Source organism: Pristis pectinata, chromosome 10 (genome assembly GCF_009764475.1).
Source record: "Pristis pectinata isolate sPriPec2 chromosome 10, sPriPec2.1.pri, whole genome shotgun sequence".
NCBI lineage: Eukaryota > Metazoa > Chordata > Chondrichthyes > Rhinopristiformes > Pristidae > Pristis > Pristis pectinata.
The window spans coordinates 53219705-53240114 of NC_067414.1; the positions used below are offsets into that span (position 1 = coordinate 53219705).

A 20410-nucleotide genomic window follows, 5' to 3' on the forward strand; every position below is an offset into this window, starting at 1 on the left:
TTCTGTTTTAAAACATTTTGTGCTAATAGTGGTATTGCCTTGTGGCTCCTGTTGAGAACCAGCTGCTATCCTTCCTCAGCCATCATTCTTCAGTGAGAACCAGGGAATGAAAGGGACTTTGTTGGCCTCTGTTGGGGTGGGGGGGGGGGGGGGTGGAGTGGGAAGGAGTCACAGGATGGGAGGGGTTCTTTCTGCCCTCTGAAACTCAAGCTGGGGTTGCCTAACCTCACCATTAGGACACTAGGTGTGATCCAATTTCCCAATGATTGCTCTTCTGCTCTTCACTTGCTTGGAGGACTACTCTGTGGGATCCATGGTGACTTATAAATAATTTGGATGAAAACGTAGGTGTGCAGATTAGTAAGTTTGCAGACAACATAAAAATTGGCAAAGTTGTGGATGGTCAAATAATACTGCAGAATATAGATGTTGGAAATGTGGGCAGAGAAATGGCAGATGGAGTTTAATCTGGACGAGTGTGTGGCTTTGCATATTGGGATGTCAAATGTAAGAGGAAAGTATACAGTAAATGGCAAGACCATTAGGAGCATTGATGTACAGAGGGATCTTGGGGTACAAAGTGCATAGCCCCCTGAAAGTGACAACACAAGTAGGTAGAGTGGTAAAGGTGGTGTATGACATACTTGCCATACTTGTTGGGTGTAAAAGTTGGGAAGTCACGTTACCACTATATAAAGCTTTTCTTAGGCCACATTTGAAGTATTGTATGCAATTCTGGTCACTGTGTTACAGGAAGGTTGTGGAGGCTTTGGAGAGGGTGCATAAGAGGTTCAACCAGGATGTTGCCTGGATTAAAGAATATTAGCTACAAGGAGAGTTTGGACAAACTTGGATCATTTTTTCTGGAGTGTCAGAAGCTGATGGGTGACCCAAAAGAAGTATGAGAGGAATAGATAGGGTAGATAGTCTTTTTCCTAGCATGGAAATGGCAAATACTAGAGGGCATCGCTTTAAGGTTGGCAGGGGGGCGGGGGAATTTATGAGGCAAGACCTTTTTTAACCCCGCAAGTGGCAGGTGCCTAGAACATGCTTCCGGGGAAGTGGTGGAAATAGTTGCAACAGCAATGTCTAAGAGGCATTTAGACAGGCAGGAAATCGAGGGGTATAGACCATGTGCAGGCAGATGGGATTAGTGTGGATTGGCATCATGGTCAGCACAGACATCGTGGGCCAAAGGGCCTGTTCCTATGCTGTCCTGGCCTATGTCCTCCCTGAACCCTCAGCAGGTAATCTACCACATTCATTTCTCCCACTCTCTAATGGTTGCAACACGCTGTACCCTCTGTACACTCCGTGCTTCACTTCTGTTTCCCTCCTTCCATCCCTTCCTAACTTCCAGGCCAAGAGAAAGAAAGACAGAAAGTCTGTATGTGAAGGAGTGAGCGACCTGACAGTCAGTCCTGATGGACTGGACCAAAAAGAGTTTGGGGGGTGGGGGGGCTAATATTACAGAATCTACCATTTCTGCAAAATCACAATTCAGGCTGGGCCTTAGCTGGTATGCATTCTAATCAGAGTTTATAATATGCTAATTCATGTCATTATATTTGGATCTGAAATTGGAATAATGTTTAACATCATCTCTTGGCAATGTTTATGGGGAATCTGAAAGCTGTTTCAGATCAGTGAAATCATGGAATGTGACACAGAAACAGAGACCGATCTAGTAACTGTGTAGTATTTTTCTTCACATGAGCTGCATGCACTAATCCTACTTCCTTGCTGTCCTCATACACTTCCATATTTCTCCTTTTTCAAACAACTGTCTAATTCCTTTTTAAATATGCATTCTGCTTTTACAATGAAATGAGGCAGAGAATTCCAAATACAAACGGCCCTCTGTGCAATTTAATAGCACTTGATGCATGAACAGATTCAGGGCAGCAGATAACTGTAGGAGGTGGCTGCATCAGTAAAAATGTTTATTGAAACTAATTGAATGTGATCTTTGGTGAGGAACACCACAGCTGCTGGCTTCACAACTATCTGAAAATAACCTGATCATCTGGCGTCACCTCATCTACTTCTGGAAATTCATAAACAAGCAATTTAGGGTGTTTAGTTAAAATATTCTTCTTGGGCAGCTCCACAGAATCAAGGATGACTTGCTTCCACTCTGGTTTTGTGGGTTCTGGGGTGGCTAATGTGGCCCATATGGGAAGCAGAGACTCTCCCACATAGGCCAGGAGGTGACTGGTGGGGCTGGTGAAGAGCTGCACTCCTTCCACCACTCGCAGCATTAGATGCTCCTGACGCATGGACTCAGAGTTCACAACCTACCATCACCTACACACGTGCTCACATACGTATGAGCATTAAAATCCATGCAGCAGAGCCTTCATGTGTACACAACAGTTTGTCTTTCAGCTCCATCAGAGACTGCTCCACTCTTACTTTTACCATTGAAAGAATTACCAGTGGATTTTTACTGTAAAAGTGATAAATTAAAAGATGCCTTTCACATGCTGAGAAAATGATCAGATCTAATTACTCCAATGTCATTTATTACAACATACAATGCTGCTTTCATGACCCTGGGGCTATGGAAAAGAAGACTTCTTGTACAAATCTTGAGCCAGCACTATGTTTCAGTGTGAAAAAAAACAAGAATGAAAACAAAATTGCTTTAAGCTATACCCACGAAAATTATTTTTAATACTGTACATAGAGACATCACTGTTTGGCATTACTTTCTCAAATGTTGGCATTGCACTAGGAAGAGTATTACAATTCATTGTCCCTTTCTGTCTGGTGTCCACAATTGATTATGTTATCCATTCTGGTTGCACTAAGAGTAAAAGGCCTATATCACACTCTATAAACAACTGTCATTAGGTATCAGTCCTTACATTATAAATATGGTAAAATATTTATTCTGAGTTTGTATAATAAACATAATAATGTGATTTTCAACTTAAATTTCTTGCGAAAGTACAAAATTCAATTTTTTGCTTGGTTAAACTATTTAATTGCTTGTCTGTTTTCCAGACATATTTGCCCCCATCTTCAATCATGCCAAAAATAATTTTCAAATTCCGCCTCTATTTTTGATTAAATATCACATGATACACTTAGCTTTGGAGGTATTATTTGACAGAGAACTAGAGAATGAAAATCATTCCAATTTGCTAAACCCTACCTATTGACCAAGAAGCAAGTCAGCATAAAATGCAAATTAACTTCATTCTTAATTTCAAACTAATCAGACATTTTTAAATGAGTCAAAATAAATTATCATGTAGATGGAAACTAATGAGATTAACTGCAGTAAGATAGTTTAATTAAAACAGTATTGATTCTGTTGTTAAGGACAACACCAATAACAATAATCTACCAAAAAACGATTCAGAAAATATTGTACCAGTTCCTAGTTGTATCAGAATATCTGAAAATGCTGAGGATGAAGATTATACTGCAAATGAAGAAGTTAATAGCTGTTATTCTTATTTCAAACCAACCACCTGAACTAGGATAATTGTATTTCCCCCTTTTGACTAATCAAGTTACTATTTAAACAAAGACAGATGAATGGATTTTCTAATAGTTGAACTGATGCAGAGGTAATAAAAGTGCAAATACATCAGTTCAAATCAGTACTGTTTAAATTTGGTAAAATGCTGATCCTAAAATTCTAATTATATGTGGGATCTGAGAATTTTACAGCCATTGCAGCAACACCAGGGCTCTTTCATGAAATAAAACTGTATTGATAATTTTGGAACCAGAATAAACTATATCTGGATATCTGAAACAGCTGAGGTATTTCTGAGAATACTGCACTTCAATTTATTTACCCTTTACTCCTCACCTCTTCATCCCATTCACTCAAGTTACTTTAAAGCAAGACAATTTAATAGGAAGGAAGTTCTAAAGCCAGATGCCAGAGAAAGGATAATAACAGCAAGTTCATTAGCATTTATTTATCTTTCACTGTGAACATTCAAATAGGATTGTAGATTCAGTCAATCTGTCATCAAATACAGACAATACTATAGATAATCAGCAGGTCAGGCAGCATCCTGTGGAGAGAGAAACTAAGTTAATGTTACAAGTCAATGCCCTTTTTTCGGAACAGATGGAAAGTTCTGATGAAAGTCATCACCTTGAAACTGTTTCTCTCTCCACAGATGTTGCCTGACCTGTTAAGTATCTCCAGCATTTTCCACGTTAATTTTGGATTTCTGCCATTTTCAGTTTTTGCTTTTAGCATTCAGAACTCCTTGCTATAAAATTTGATGCAAAATTGTTTGCTTTGTTATAAAACCTCAGCATAATTAGAAAAAAGACTTTTAAATTTTATTACAATAATAGGAGCTGCTGTTATGAATTTTGTTACTACCCACAAATCAAAAGCAGACACAGTTGGACATCCACATGCCTTTAGTAGGTGCCTTAAAGTACATCTCATTAAAAAAAAAATCACTAATCTTGATCTCTTAGAAAACCCCTAAAAGTACTCTGCAGCTCTTGTTACTCCAATGGGTAGCCATATTATGGTCATCTTCAATGCTATGCATGTCTTGGCTGACTTGCACATACCCACTCATGTGCAATGCAATAGCTGACAAACTTCTACAGTCAGATGGTTTATAATTGCCAGGTTGTGGTTTCTGACTGAACATTCAGCACCAAATGGACTAGTTTAAATTTCTGCAATCTGTCAGCCATATTAACAACATTTAAATTCCTTTTAATTTTTTAAAATTTTCACCCTTTGGACAAGTTTAAGCCACCAGACTCCCACCATTGCCACAGCCATGCACTCCTCCACCATGGCTTTCTGTGAATACTCATTTGACTCATGGGAATTTCATTTGTTGCATGCAACTTCTGAAAAAAGTCCTTAAAAAGGTCGCCAGCAGTCAAGACTACATTCCATTTTGCTGTCTATCCCTTGCGTTACTCATATCCTAGTATATTTTTGCCCTTTTGGTCCATTATCTTTTGGTATTTTTGATGCTCTTTGGTATTCTAAGGCACATATTCAGGTGCTCAAAAATTTCCAAATATTTAGGCTTTCTCTAACCAGACCCACTTTCCAGCCTCACCACCAATGTTTGAATAATCATTTAGGCTCTCCACACATTACACATACCACCATCAACTACCTACAAGATAACCTGATTGCATTGCAAATTGAACTTTTATTTTAAAAAATCTGAATTAAATAATCTGCACACGCCATAACACTATAGTATAATGAATACATTTTAAGTACAATGTCAATGCATCAAAGATAGAAAGAAATTGTTTTAAAGAAATATGAATGTTTAGAATACATAATTTTACTTCATTATGCAGAAAATAACCAAGAATACCCATTTCCTCCATAGACTTTCACCTTTCTCCTTCTCCAAGGTTTGGCAACTCTCCTCCTACCCCTCCCCTCACACTCCGCTGTCTGCAACTTCAACTCCCTGCTCACACCTTGGTCAGTATCCAGATCAACCTCCTCCAAGTCACCCCAGTCTTTAACTTACCGCTGCATTCCGTCTGGCTACTTCTCTAGCCCTCTTTATACTCTCTCATGGCTTTGTCTCACCTTCAAAATCACACTAGTCTTTAGAACCAGTTCCAGTTGTACATTAGGAGCTTTGGCTACAAGCAACAAATCAAACTAAAGGAATTCTGCCATACAAGTGTCACCTGTATGACTAATGGGGTGATAAATGAATATTCTGGTAATGGACTTGACGGTAAAAATCCTTGAGGATGGTATGCATTCAATACAACAGACCCGAATACACAACTTATAAAATAAAAAAGGCAATAAATAATCATGACATTATTGGCAAGTGGTTACATTGAGCCAGAGTTAAGTTTCTTGAAATTTCTTTAAAAATTCTTGAACTTGAACAGAGGTGTCTACAACTAAAGAAAATACATTTCTGAGGAGTAAGAGCTTAAATTATGGGAGGACACGTGACAAAGGAAACATGGTGTATAAATCCAAAAATCTCTGAAGATGGCAGCATAGGTAGATAGAGTGGTGAAGAAGCCATATGAGCTGCCTGTCTTCTTTAGCTGGTGCATAGAATGGAAGCAGGCCTTGGTACATAAGACATTGGTTAGACCACACCTCTTGCCTGGTGCAGCACTTAAATTGTCAAGCATAGTGGGCTACAGACCAACTGCTGGTAAGTGGGATCGGTATGGATAAGTTCTTGGTGAACAGTACGGATATGGTGGACCAAAGGGCCTGTTTCTGTGCTGTATTACTCTTTACTACCTACTGCCTAGATAGATAATCAGTTAATTCTTAGCTTGTGATTATATGACACTTACCTATAGCTGGAACTCCAACGTTCCAGTAAGGACATTCCAAGTTTCCTTCTTGTGACCGGCCAAAGATAGCGGAGTAGATGGCTATCACCATACTCCGTTTACAGTTCAGACGTAGTTTGTCATCCTCACAAGCCACTTTACTCTTATATTCATCTGTAATTAGAGAAAATGACATTTTCTACCAACCAAATCAGGGTTTGTTGTTTCATACATTTTCTGGAAACAAATAATTTAAATGTTTAAGCCATCGTTTTAACTTATCATTTTCAAATAAGATAGTTAATACATTCCTTCAACTGTACCTAATCGTTCTTTAATGATTTTTAAAATGAGTTTGCTAAATAAATTCATTTAATTGTTGTATTTTAAAACTAGGTATAGTCACTCAAGATTACAATAAAAGAGAAATCATCCTCATCTCACAATCAGTGGCAAAGGAAATTGCATTTGATATTGACCTGACATAAAGCTGTCCAAAAGATTCAGCAGGGTCTAGAATACCCATTCCCTCAAGTGCAATATCACTTTGAATTTGATACCATCTATAAAGGACTGGTACGGTCCAACAATATGACAGATAGTAATCAGGCTCTTCAGCCAGTCAGATTTAAGAGTTCCCACAAACAGCAAAGTAAATAGTAAAAAGGCAAGGAATATTAATCACATGTAATTATATTAAAAAAAACAAAATACAGACTGTAACATACACAGGATTAAGAGAGAAATTTAAATATTATAAAATCAACTTTGAGAGTATACTTTTTTTTAAATGCCTACAATATCTCAACTTCGCAATAACCATACTACATTGTTTGCAATTTTTAAACATTCTACTCAAGGAAAGGAATTCTGCTCTCATTAATTTGTCTAACTCCCAGAGAGGGAGTAATTGTTACTTCTCATAGAACAAGGCTTAATATTTTCAAGGTTTTACAACAAGAATAGTATGTAGGAAGTTGGGGTAGAAAATTTTAACGGCAAAAATTCGTCATCTGCTTATCAGCATATAACATACAATATCATACTTTGCCCATTGTACACTACTTCTGAAATTTGGTTCCATTGTGGGTGCAAATTGCAATATTGCAGAAAAATACATAAAAGGAAACAGAGGACAAATTTCTCTCCACAAGAAGTCAGTGTGTTTTATTGCTGCTTCCAGAGAAGTGAAGAATCAGTGATGAAATTTCAAGACTTCCACATTTAGTTGCACAAGTTTGAATGTGAGAAAGAGCTGCCTGTTTTGATCTGTAGATTCGGCAAACACATTTTACTATCTGAGATTTTCACAAATCTATTCTGGAAACAAATGGTCAAAACAAAATTTCCTTTCCCAAGTTAACTCTGTGCAGCTTCCTGGAGAAACAGTGCACTCACCAATTGACATGTTAATGTGGTTGCTTTTGCGACTGGACCTCAGGATTCCTCTAGTTGGATAGAAATCTGTCTAATGAACATATCTCCTCTTCACCTGGTGGCTCAAATCCTTGCACCAAATGTCGTTCCATGTATCCCATGGTCACATGATAGGGTATAGATTCCCCATCACACTTGACCCATGGAATATATTTGCAACCCTGAAAAGAATATATGCAGCTGGACCACCAGGGCACTCGTCTCGGATTCTACAATAAGCTTTCTGTCCCTGTCCATCTGCCAGCTAAACAAGACATCAGTGTCCCCCGGACGACTTAGCATGTACCCCAAATGGGCACTGTTTACTGGGCTTCTAGTGACCATGCTACCTCAAGGAGGTGAAACTTGTGCCTATTGTCTCTCACCTGAAGTGTGGTGCAGAACTGGTTCTTGCAAAGCCCATGGTTTTCTATGTAATTCTGTCCAAGAACATGTCAACTTTTATTTTTAAAGAAAGGTTCAATCTGTGTGTTTTCTTTCTTCCTTGGTTGTGCCGAGATTACCAAGCATCTTTAAACCCACTTAAATTTGTGCAATCTGGGCCCCTCTCAGTGGTGATTAAAAAAATATGTATCCACCCTTAACATGGCATTATCGAATTTTGAAACTGAGCCACACAAGGAGTTATTAGGGCAGATAACCTAAAACTCAGTTGAAAAATATGTTTTAGGAACATCTTATGAGGAAGGGAAAAGTAAAGAGGTGGTTGGTTGTTTGATACAAGATGTTTTAATGAGGAACATGGAAGATATAATCAGCAGCCTCTGGTGAAGTCAGCAACAAAGTTACACAAAGCTCGTGGCTTGAATTAGAAAGTTGGGTAATTCTGAGTGGATGGGTCAACTCCAATCCCAGTGAGGCAGCTGCAATCAGCGGGCAAATTGTTGTTGGTAATATCATCCAATTCCTGCCACTCTTTCTCCCATCACCTCAATTCATAACAGCAGAAACCCTTAGCTCCACACTCAACAATTCTTATGCACACCTGACCTGGCTTCCTCTTTCTACCCCTCCATAAACTTAAAGTCATCAAAAAAATCTGTTGTGCATGTACCAACTTTCACTAAGTCCCATTCGGCCCTGACCCATCCCCAGTGACCCACAGAGGCATGCAGTGATGTTTTGTTTTCAAAAGTACCACTCTTCTTTCCAAACCTCTCCACAATCTCATCAATCTCCTCCAGCCCTATATTCTTCCAGGTTTTCTACATTCTTATAGTTCTGGCTTGAGGAACATCCCCAAAGTCACCATTTCCCCCTGGGCAGCCTTGCCTTGAACTATCATTGTCCTAAGGTTTGGCATTTCCACCACCACATGCCAAGAGTACTAAGATAAGCATTCATCCCAACCCCACCCCACCCCCACCCACCCAGCCCACTGGATGCCAAGGAACTACTGGGAAGTCCAGTATGTTGCTTTCTGCACGGTCCCTTTAAGGTCTCACATCAAATTAATGGAAAAGCAGCAGTCCGGTTAAAGAATGAAGCTGCCCTCTGCTGGGGCATCAGTTCCTGGCAGACACTGCAAGACCACCTACTGCAGTGAAAAAAGGGAAGAGCAGCTCACATAAAGTCATTTTAAAATCTTCTTAAACAGTAGAACTTCTTATGCTACATTATTTTTTAATATAAAGGATCTGACTCCTTTAGTTCTTTGCTGACATTAAAAATACATCCAGCACTTGGTTATCAGTAAATGGAGTCCTGCATGTACTGTATATTGAAGCTCCAATTCATCTAACCAGAGGGCAATGTGAAGCCTGCAGTAAGATTCAGCGCTGGTGACTTATATTGGTATAAAGCAGATGCTGGATTAAAGCCAGCTTCTATAACATAACTGGAATAAGAGAGAACCTCCTGAGTCCTTTCAAAGAAGTGATACGAGCCTTTGAATACAGTCACGAAGTTGCAATGTAACTTACACTTACTTGTGAGTTTCTCTTTAACTGATGCTGAAAATCTATCATTTTTATTTGTGTTGTAGGCATACTTGCTTTTGTTTTACTCTTTGCTTTGGTCACGTTTTTGCCAAATACCAAAGCAAACAGCAAGAAGAATGATGGCCTGTTTGTTATAGATGGATTTTAATGGATTGGGAATGCCAAATATTCAAAAGGTAAAGAAGTGCATGCAGTCTGAAAGGTTTTCTAAAATAATGCAGTTCTGCTTCCCTGGGGTCAAAGGTGATGACCTGTGCTTTCCATTCTAAAACTGTATTTACCCACCTGCCTTGCAAAGAGTGTATTGGTACAAAGGACTGTCTCGCTGTGCTGCCCTCCCATCAATACATAAAGCTGCCTCAAAGGCCATTAGCTTCAGTAATGAAATAGTGCCACAAGCACATTACAAAGGCCACATGCTCCAGCAGCATCAAAATGAAAGGCACTTGTGACAGAGACAGGAATGGCTAAATTTAATTGTAGCCACTCTAGAGATAAAATAAATTACCAAATGAATAGCCATAGTTCTTAGGATATTCCAAAATGAAAATGCAATCCAATGATAAGTGTGTTTAGATAGGAGATAAACTGAAAAAATAAATGGTCTTTATTAATCAAGGAGGTAGCACGGACAGAAATGCCATGCTATGCAGGTGATTAACAAAGGAACCGATATTTTGCTAGGCTAGTCTGGATATGAAAAATTCCTAAACATTAAATCTTTATTAAAGAATCATATAGCAGGTTATAAGTTTACTTTGAAAGAGAGCTGGGAGGAAATCTCCCACTAGCTTGATCTAAAAATTGTCCATGTGACTGGCAAACCTAAAAGAGAAGGAAAAAATAACCAGCTGAAAAATTGCAACCCTGAAAAGAAATTAATGCAAGCAAAATTTTCAGCCCAAGCCAATTCAGAAAACAGAAGCATTATTTTCATTTAAAGTAGTATTTTAGTAGGAAGCAAAACTGACCCAACAGCTGTCACTCATTTTAATGACACATTCTGCAAAACTTGTGTTACATTTCACCTCAGCCTCATTAACACAGTCAGATATGACAGAATTGGATGAGGAGCTGATTCCATTTATCTTTGCTTAGATATGTTATAATAAACTGCAGAGATCTTTCCAAATAGGGGGATGTGTTTTACTGTCTTGTATTCAGTGCCCTTTGGTTTGTCTCTGAATTACTGCTTCTTTAAATGGCTCCAAAACAGATAACAACCCACAGCAATGCTACTTGCAACTCAAAACATTAGACTTATACAAGGTGCACATATTCCACAGATTCCCTTGATAGTAACAATTTTGCACAGTAATAAAGGAAGCATTTATCTCCTGAAATCAAGGACTGTATATCAAACCGATCTGTGTTATTTTTTCCCTTTTAAAAGGAATGGTTACCACAGGGGGCATTCTTCTAATTCTACAATGTTATTTTTTTACTGAAGTCATCTGACAATTATAACAACTTAATGTTCTTTGGATGAACGATGACTTGTCAGGAAGGAGTATTTTACAGATGTTTCTATAGTATACAACAATAATGCATTTGTTAACTAGGAAACAAGTATCAAGGCTTCGTTTATCCAAAGTTTCCCTGACTGACGTAGATTATGTGACTGACCTCCTTTTGAGACATTTTAAGCATAATCCCATGAATAGAAAATGGGATCCTCCCCCCGCCCCAGTTTTTAATATCAAATTTACTTCAAACTTGAGAGAATGCAATACTTCTTACTAAAATGTCTCACTGGAATCTAAACTGTCAATTCAATTCAGAAAGTGGCAGGAACACACAAGTTAAAACTTAGACCATGAATCTGAATAATGCAAGAAAGTAATCTCACTGAAGCTGTAAATCATAAGATGCAAACCCATTTAAAGGATATCAGAAGTATGTGCAATCTGGGGGTAGAATAGTGTTGTGGTTAAGTTACTGGACTAGCAACAAGATTTGTGGACCTATTCATTCAGACGCAGGCGTTCAATTCCCTTTGCAGCAACTGAGGAAGTTTAAATACAAGTAATTAAATTTTAAAAAATTGATTTTAAAAAACCAGTCTAAGCACAGAAGCCAAGAACCTACTGGATTGTTGTAAAAAATTCATTTAAATTCAGGTAGTCCCTTCTTAACAATCTCCTCAGTCAAATTTACCTGCTTTATTTTATTACTTTGGAAGCAATGGGTACCACAGGGGACATTCTTCTGCTTTGGCAGTGTATTGTTTTTAAACTGGAATCATCTAACAATTATAAGAGATTAATGTTCTTTGGATGCACAACGAGTTGTCAGGAGTCAGAGTCATAGAGCAGTGCAGCACGGATACAGGTCCTTCAGCCCGTAGAGTCTATGCCGACCATAGTGCCCACCCAGTTAGTCCCAATTTCCTGCGTTCAGCCCATATCCCTCCAAGCCTAGCTGCTCCATGTACCTATCCAAGTGCTTCTTAAACGATACTATTGTACCTGCCTCAACCACTGCCTCTGCCAGCTCATTCCACATACTCACCACCCTCTGCATGAAAAACTTTCTCACGTTGCCCCTCAGATCCCTTCTAAATCTTTGCCCTCTCACCCTAAACCTGTGTCCCCTAGTTTTCAACTCCCCTACACTGGGAAAAAGATAAGATCTCTTTATTAGTCACATGTACATTGAAACACACAGTGAAATACATCTTTTGCATAGTGATTTGGGGGGCAGCCCGCAAATGTTGCCACGCTTCCGGCACCAACATAGCATGCCCATAATTTCCTAACCTGTACATCTTTGGAATGTGGGAGGAAACCGGAGCACCCGGAGGAAACCCATGCAGACACGGGGAGAATGTACAAACACCTTACAGACAGTGGCCAGATTTGAACCCGGGTCGCTGGCCCTGTAAAGCAATATGCTAACCACTATGCTACCGTGCCTGCCAAAAAGACTGTTACCATCCACTTTATCTGTGCCTCTCATAACTTTAAACATTTCTATAAAGTCGCCCCTCATTCTCCTACGTTCCAAGGAATAAAGACCTAGCCTGGCCAACCTCTCCCTATAAGCTCAGGGCCTCTAGTCCTGGAACATCATTGTAAATCTTCTCTGCAATCTTTCCCGTTTAACCATGTCTTTTCTATAACAGTACTCCAAGTGCGGCCTCACCAACGACTTGTACAACTGCAACATAATCTCCCAACTCCTATACTCAATACCTGACTGATGAAGGCCAGCATGCTAAACACTTTTTTCACCACCCTGTCTACCTGTGACGCTGCTTTCAATGAACTGTGCAATTGTACTCCTAGGTCCCTCTGTTCCATTACACCCACTAGTGCCCTATCATTCATAGTACAAGTCCTATGTTGGTTTGACTTTCCAAAATGCATCACTTCACACTTCTCTGTATTGAAATCCATTTGCCACTCCTTGGCCCACTTCCCTAACTGATGAAGATCCACCTGCAATCTACAATAACCTTCTTCACCATCAATAACACCTCCTAATTTTGTGTCATTTGCAAACTTACTAAACAAGCCCTGTGCATTCGCACCCAAATCATTTATATAAATAATGAATAACAGGAGTCCCAACACTGACCCCTGTGGCACACCACTAGTCACCAGTCTCCATTCCAAAAAAAACAACCTTCAACCACCACCTTCTGCTTCCTACCTCTAATCCAAATTTTGAACCCACCTAACTAGCTCTCCCTGGATTCCATGGGACCTAACCTTCCAGACCAGCCTACCATGCGGGACCTTGTCGAAGGCCTTGCTGAAGTCCCAAAAGACAACATCCACTGCCCTCCCTCATCTTCCCTTTCAAAAGTCTCTAAAAGAAGGCATTCCATGCACAAAGACATGCTGACTCCTCCTAATTGGACTTTGTCTATCCAAATGCTGGTAGATCCTTCCCTCAGAATTCCCTCCAGTACTTCCCCACTACTGATGTCAGACTGATCAGCCTGTAGTTCACTGGCTTGTCCTTGCTACCCTTCTTAAACAACAGAACAACATTAGCCACCTTCTAGTCTTCCGGAACTTCATCAGTGGCTAACGATGAAGGAAAGATCTTCTCAAGGGCCTCCACAATTTCTTCTTTAGGCTTCCACAAACTCAGAGGATGTATTCGGTCAGACCACCAACACGTTCCCCCCCCCCCCCCACCAATATTTTTGATCATCCAATGGTTAATCTGGCAGGAAGATAAAAGATTAAGATGCTAAAGTGGTCTTTGGGATACATGGCTTAATTAAGCAAGGCAGAAAGTACAGGAGCAGTTAAATCACAACAGAACAGTATAAAACAAATTAGGGTTTTCTCCATAAATGCCTGTTGAAAACCTAGTACTGCAAGAGCAGAAATTTCCTCCTTCTTAATAAGCAGAAAAGGGAAGCCATGAGCTTTGGGAACATCACCTAGCAACCATCCCTCCCTTGGCAACTGTCTGGAACAGACTCTCTGCAGCTTTGGGATCATGTTAGGTCATTGTATTAATGAAAGATCAGTGAAAAACCATAACACAGCATCTGCCACTTACCCATTACTGAAATCTGACCATATGTTGAAAATATTGCAATCTTCAAGGTTTCTGTGGTAACATTCAGAGGTAAACTCAAAATGTAATCCAGAATTGTTCCACCTCAAAAATTGAGTTATTCACACCTTCCACTCACAGAAGGAACATTTGTCACCTCCCCAAGTTAGGAAGCTCCCTGTCCCTCAAAAAACACTGTACTTCACAGCAACAGCTTTCCCTCAGAATCCTCATTCACAGGCACATGTCTGTGTCAAATAAGATTAAATGTGAAGGAAGGTTGTGGCAGGGGTAGTAATTCAAAGAATCTCCCATGCCTACCCCTTTGAAAGAACTTTTCAAAATGCAGTTTATTGCAGAGGTATATCTGTGCCACTAGTACAGAATCCCTGGATCTGTATCCCAATTGCTAGGCCCAGTCTGGGCTCTGGTGCCAGACCATTAGGACCCAAGTTCAACATCATCCGGAGTTTCCAATTGCCTGCCATTTTAATTCCCCATCCTACTCTCACTCTGTAACCTCCTTCACTGTTACAGTGAGACAATGCGAGGTTGAGGAACAACACCTCATCTTCCATCTGGGCACATTGCAACATGCAGCACTTGATAATAAACTCTCCAATTTTAGATAAGTTGCTCTTTCTTTCTGTTTGTATCAGCACTTGCCATTTCTGTCTGTTATCATTTTGGCTCACTTTTTCCTCTTTTCATCTTGTTTTTTTTAGTAGCCTGGCTTGCTGGACATGTCCCACAGTCTTCCATAAATACACACAAAGAAGCTTAATCTGATTTTAACAGCCCCTTAACTTCCACATTAAGTCATCCAGTCTCACTCTATCAGAGATATTCCCTTTGCTCCACCTGTACTTGCAGCAATTGCATAGTGTGATGCCGGGGAATCTCAGCTGGAGAGCTCCACAACTGGAGACCTGTGATGGAGTGAACTGAAGAATTTGGTCTTCTGAATGTGGAAGTCATGGACTTCCACATTTGACACAGCACATATGCTAAAGTCTGGAACCTAGTGCAGCTTAAATGGCTGAATATCAGCTGTTCTGTCCGGGATAATCAGGAAGACACAAGTCTTTGTAATACTATTAAAATGCATAGTTACTCAAAGTAATTTGCAGGCCTTTGACATAAGTTACAATTTGATCTACCTTTATAAATATACATAAGCAATTCATGCAGATGAAACACCATTACTGACTCCAAATCAGTACAAATGATGAAAAACGCATGAATTTTCCTAATTTATGCACTAGCATTTCAGAGAATCATAGAACAGTACAGCACAATACAGGCCCTTTGGCCCACAATGTGGTGCCAATCTTTAAACCTCGCCTAAGACTATCTAACCCCTTCTTCCCACATATCCCTCTATTTTAAATTCCTCCATATGCTTATCTAGCAATCTCTTGAATATGACCAAGGTACCTGCCTCCACCACCGCCCCAGGCAGTGCATTCCATGCACCAATCACTCTCTGGGTAAAAAACCTTCCTCTGATATCTCCCTTACCCATCACTTTAAAGCCATCTCCCCTTACATTGAGCATCGGTGCCCTGGGAAAGAGGTGCTGGCTGTCCACTCTATCTATTCCTCTTAATATTTTGTACACCTCTATCATATCTCCTCTCATCCTCCTTCTCGCCAAAGAGTAAAGCTCTAGCTCCCTTAGTCTCTCGTCATAATGCATACTCTCTAAACATTTATTCAGTTATTTCTTTTCCTAGTCACATTGTCTTTACAAGGACTTTGCTTTTTATGTAGTGAATTTCCTGCTGTCACCTGAATTGGTGCATTTTGACCAAATTCAACAGTAGCAATCACCTCACATGACTGCTGACAGCTCAAGTCATGCCTTTAGCTCTCAAGTTTTCAATCTAACCTCTCAATGCAGCACTGACCCCTTTTTCGCCCTTTGACAACATTTTGAAATAGCAGCATTTAAAATCTTGTCCATTAGTACAGCAGAAGAATTTACAAGAACACAATTACACAAGAAAATTCTGTGTTTGACTACCTCAGCAGAAAACAGAAATGGGACGAGCAGCAGAATCCAGGTGTACGAGAGACATTAGAACAAAATTTCAGTGTTTGGAAAATAATCAGACATTATTTAATTTTTAAATGTCTGTTAGCACAATAATAGGGGAGCTGGCTGGTTCAGATAGATATGGTAAGTAAAGTTTATAATTCTCCAAGAACAGACTTCAAGTCAACAAATTTCCAGATCAAATTATTTAATCCATTCTCAATTGGACATCTAGATTCTGCTCTCTTTCAACCCAAGTAAAGCTGACTGAACTTGTACATTTTCAATTACTAGTAGTAAACAGTTAATAGTCCAGCAGAGGGAAAACAAGGGAAAGGAGTACACAATCAATGAAATGTAGCAGAGCAGTCATCCTAGAGTGCATGATCCCTGAAGTTCTAAGGCCACCTGAATAAGGAGAAGGTAAATAGTGCCTTTATTGGCGGAGGCTAAGAATATAAGAGCAGGGAAGTTATGCTAGAATTCTAAAATAATTGTTTTCTCCATAGCTGACACAAATATAAAAGTTTGTTCTCAGCAGATAGACCTTCAGAAATAAAAACAGAAGAGTAGAATGAAATTTCTGCTTTGAGTCCTTGATTTATTTACATTACAGGTTAAACATTCAAAACCTTCAGTCATATATATTCCTCATCATTCAACTTGAAATAAATGCTATTTCAACTACTCACTTGGCCGGCACTTGTACCATACCATGAGGTATTTGCTGGTTCCAGGACAAGGGTCTGTCCCAAATATTCTACTATTGACAAGAAGCTGACAACTCCTTCTGTCCTGGCATTCATCCAACATTTTCTAGAGAAACACAAAAAACAAATGTTGTCCCAAATATCATGTGCTTTTGCAATTGAACATTACAGTACATCAAAAACTGTCTTAATTAATTGATATAAAATTCATACAGTGGTAAATCTCAGGAAATGTGTGAAGATTTCAATGTGGCATTTTCCATTTCTCACGCTCAATCTTGTCCAAGAAATGGGATAACAGAAGAGCTTAACAATGTTCACTGTCAAAGTTTACTTGTAAACAGTGGATTATAGGGATTAGAATGGAGGTTACCAAGCAGTTTTGGAAATGTTTTGCAGCAAATGTTAGCATTTTTGAGCAAGGAGATGGGTAAGGTATACATACAACTGATTCTTGGGCATTTAACGTACTGTCAAATAAATCATCTCATAACATCAAGTTTAAGAATATATTTATGCTGCAGGTTTAAAAGTTATATTACACCTAAATGGATTTAGTTTATTTGGCAATTTTTGCCTTAACTGCGAATACAACATAGCAAATAACCTACACATTATTGTACCCAGCTGATATTCCACTGAAATCCAAGGAGTTAAAATACTGAGGGTTTTAAGTGTGATGGAAAGTAGGATATGGCTGTGTACTGTCATAGCAGTGAGGGCAAAAATAGATTGTTTAATTATTTAATCATTGAAACCCACAAGAATGTTAAATTTAATTATGAATTAATATAATGTGCAAATAGAACAATACTGAAGTGGAAAAAAAGAAAACTACATATTTTCTAGATTGATTAATAATAAATGATTAATAATCAAGCAGAAAATAAAAGTTGGCAGGGGAAAACATGGTAAGATATTTTTTCTTTTTTGGCAGTCCCTCACTGTCTAGGTTGAATTGCTTCTATTCCAGTGAAACTTTGAGTGGAAGATGCCAATGCGTAACCGAGGACCTGCTCTGAAAATTCAGTGGAGTCAACACTGAATCACATGCAAAGGATCTGTAAGGCTGTTTCTCACTCTCACTCTAATTCAATCCAGGGAATGCATAAGCATTGAAGTTGTAGTTTCAATTGTCGAGTTTCATTAAACAATTTTACAATTGGCTTTTATTGTCTTGCAAGAACAATGATAACAAGATTTTGCTTCATTCCTTATCTCCTTAACTTCTGTTTGTCATACATTAAAACTTGCTAAATTTTATTACCTTTCATCAGTTTCTTCAACTCCAGTAATTTCAACTCCCAAAAAATCTCCTTCTGTGTTGCCACTGAATATTCTGTTTTACTATGACCATCTTGCTAAATAAATCTGTCCCAAAATAAAATCTCCTTTAATTAGAATAGGGATTACGGTTTGAGTTAATTAGTGTTGTGTCGCAAATTTGAATTGATACAAAGGATTGAGTTGAACTGAGGTGTGTGGCTGAATTGGGAGGTTACTGTAATGTTTAGGGTGACTACATTTAACTCAGGGGTGTGTTTGGTTATTTCCAAAAAAAAGAGGATGTCACAGAACAGCCCTATTGTTTGCACTCAAAAAAATACAACACCCCACCCCCTGCCCCCGCAACCCAATAAATGCTTGATTGCATCACAGGCAACTCCCTTTGCAGAGATGAAGCTGTCATGGGAATTTCAGGTTTCAACTGGCAGTCTTATGGCTGGGGAAGCTAGCATGCTGAGTGTATTTTCATCCGTTATTACTTTTTTGCAATCTTTCTAGAACAATGTATTAAAACAATGTATTTAATAATATATCAATATTACTAAAACCTGTAATTTTTGGCAACCCATCCCCCAAGGAGATTGCACACCCCAGAGTGGAAACTACTGTCTCAAGTGGCTATAAATGAAAGACATCAGCTCATTAGGAGGAGTAATATAGTTCATGAAATTCAGTTTGATACCGCCACCAATAGCCTTCCTGCTGCAGAGGTGTTGAATTGACCAGAACTTCAAATACAGAAAATTAGCTTGCAATTTAGACAATTACATTTAATTTAATATTCAGTAAAAGAATTCTAACTTTGAAGTGGTTGCAGCATCTCTTATTTATGTTGGTAGTTATTGACATCAGGCAGTGTGACACATCTTGTAATTTCAAATGGCAGACGCCTGGTTACCATAGATTTTACTGAAATACTTTGAATTTTTTGGGGGGTTACTAGTTTTCCTCACAAATGAGAAAATACTAATGTTCAAAAGAGTTGAACAAAAAATGAATTACTCAATGTGCAATAATGCAATCATACTTATACACTAAATTGCTTTTTAAGCTTGTAATGGGTTTATTAACAGTTTACCTGAAATCCTATGCAGCTCTCTAAAATGGATTTGAGATGGATGATTTTTATAGGAACTGCATTTCAAGCAGGCCAAGGTGTGTGTTTGCAGGGGGTGGGATGGTAGGAAAGTGCTTAGTGCAGGTTGAGCATCTAACTCACATGATCAACAGTGCTAAAGTAGTATCCTTGATTTATAATATTCTATGCTTAGTCTTTTCTCAAATAATTTTGGGAAAACAATAAAATATATTTTTATAAAATAATCCAGTAAATTTTAGGCCAGCACAGCAGTTGGTGTTGCTGCCTCTCAGCTTCAGTGATCCAGATTTAATCCTCACTTCAGGTGCCATCTATGCAGAGTTTGCATTTTCTCCTATAGATTTCTGTAGGATGCCACCATTTCCCTACACATCCCAAAGGTGTACTGTTAAGTTAATTGGCTATTGTAAATTACACTTCAGTTTTAAACAAAAATGTCAAAGGGAAGTTGATTGTCATGTGAGAGAGAATAAATTGTAGGGATACAGAGAAATAAGGAGATGGCGAAATGAAACTAATGGGATTGCTATGCTGGGAACCAGTATGAAGCTGATGCGCTGAATGGCCTTTCATGAGTTGTAATATGCAAGTAATATCAAGTGCATCTTCTAAAAATCACAAGTAATTATATGCTAAGATAGAAACTGATTCTTTTTCTTTTGTGACCTTGCTTTACATTCTTTAGACTTCAGAAAATAGATTGAAGTACATTGGGAAGGATAAGGAGAGACAGACAATATGACCAGAGGTAAAACAAAAATACAAGATGATACAAGAATACAAGAAAATGGGGGGAGAAATAGAGAGAAAGAAAGACTTTCAACTTTCAAAGTAAGGCCATATAATTTCTGAGACAGCTAATTATACACCGGTGTTTTGTTTTCAGTTGGAAAAGGTAACTAATAATTTCTCACTCATGGAAATTAGGGATATTAGCTGCAAACACCCATTTGTCAGATGGAGAGAAAAAGGCACCAAGACAGTATTGTTAATAAAAAATTGAATTAGAATAAAGTAAAAAAAAATGATGGGAAACATTGGAAGGGAGGGCAGGAGAGTAAAAGTGAAGAGGACATTAAGGGAAATTAAAAGGGAG

At 38.7% G+C, this 20410-nt stretch overlaps 1 protein-coding gene across 1 annotated transcript in view; it reads right to left on the reverse strand.

Annotated features, from left to right (window-relative positions):
- Positions 1-20410, reverse strand: part of LOC127575132 (protein eva-1 homolog A-like) — a 257064-nt gene that overhangs the window by 137232 nt on the left and 99422 nt on the right. Inside the window, exons 3-4 of the mRNA XM_052024810.1 lie at positions 16911-17034; positions 6307-6459 (exon numbers count right to left, since the gene is read on the reverse strand). Coding sequence (XP_051880770.1) covers positions 6307-6459; positions 16911-17034 — 277 coding nt within the window. The remainder of the gene's footprint in view (positions 1-6306; positions 6460-16910; positions 17035-20410) is intronic.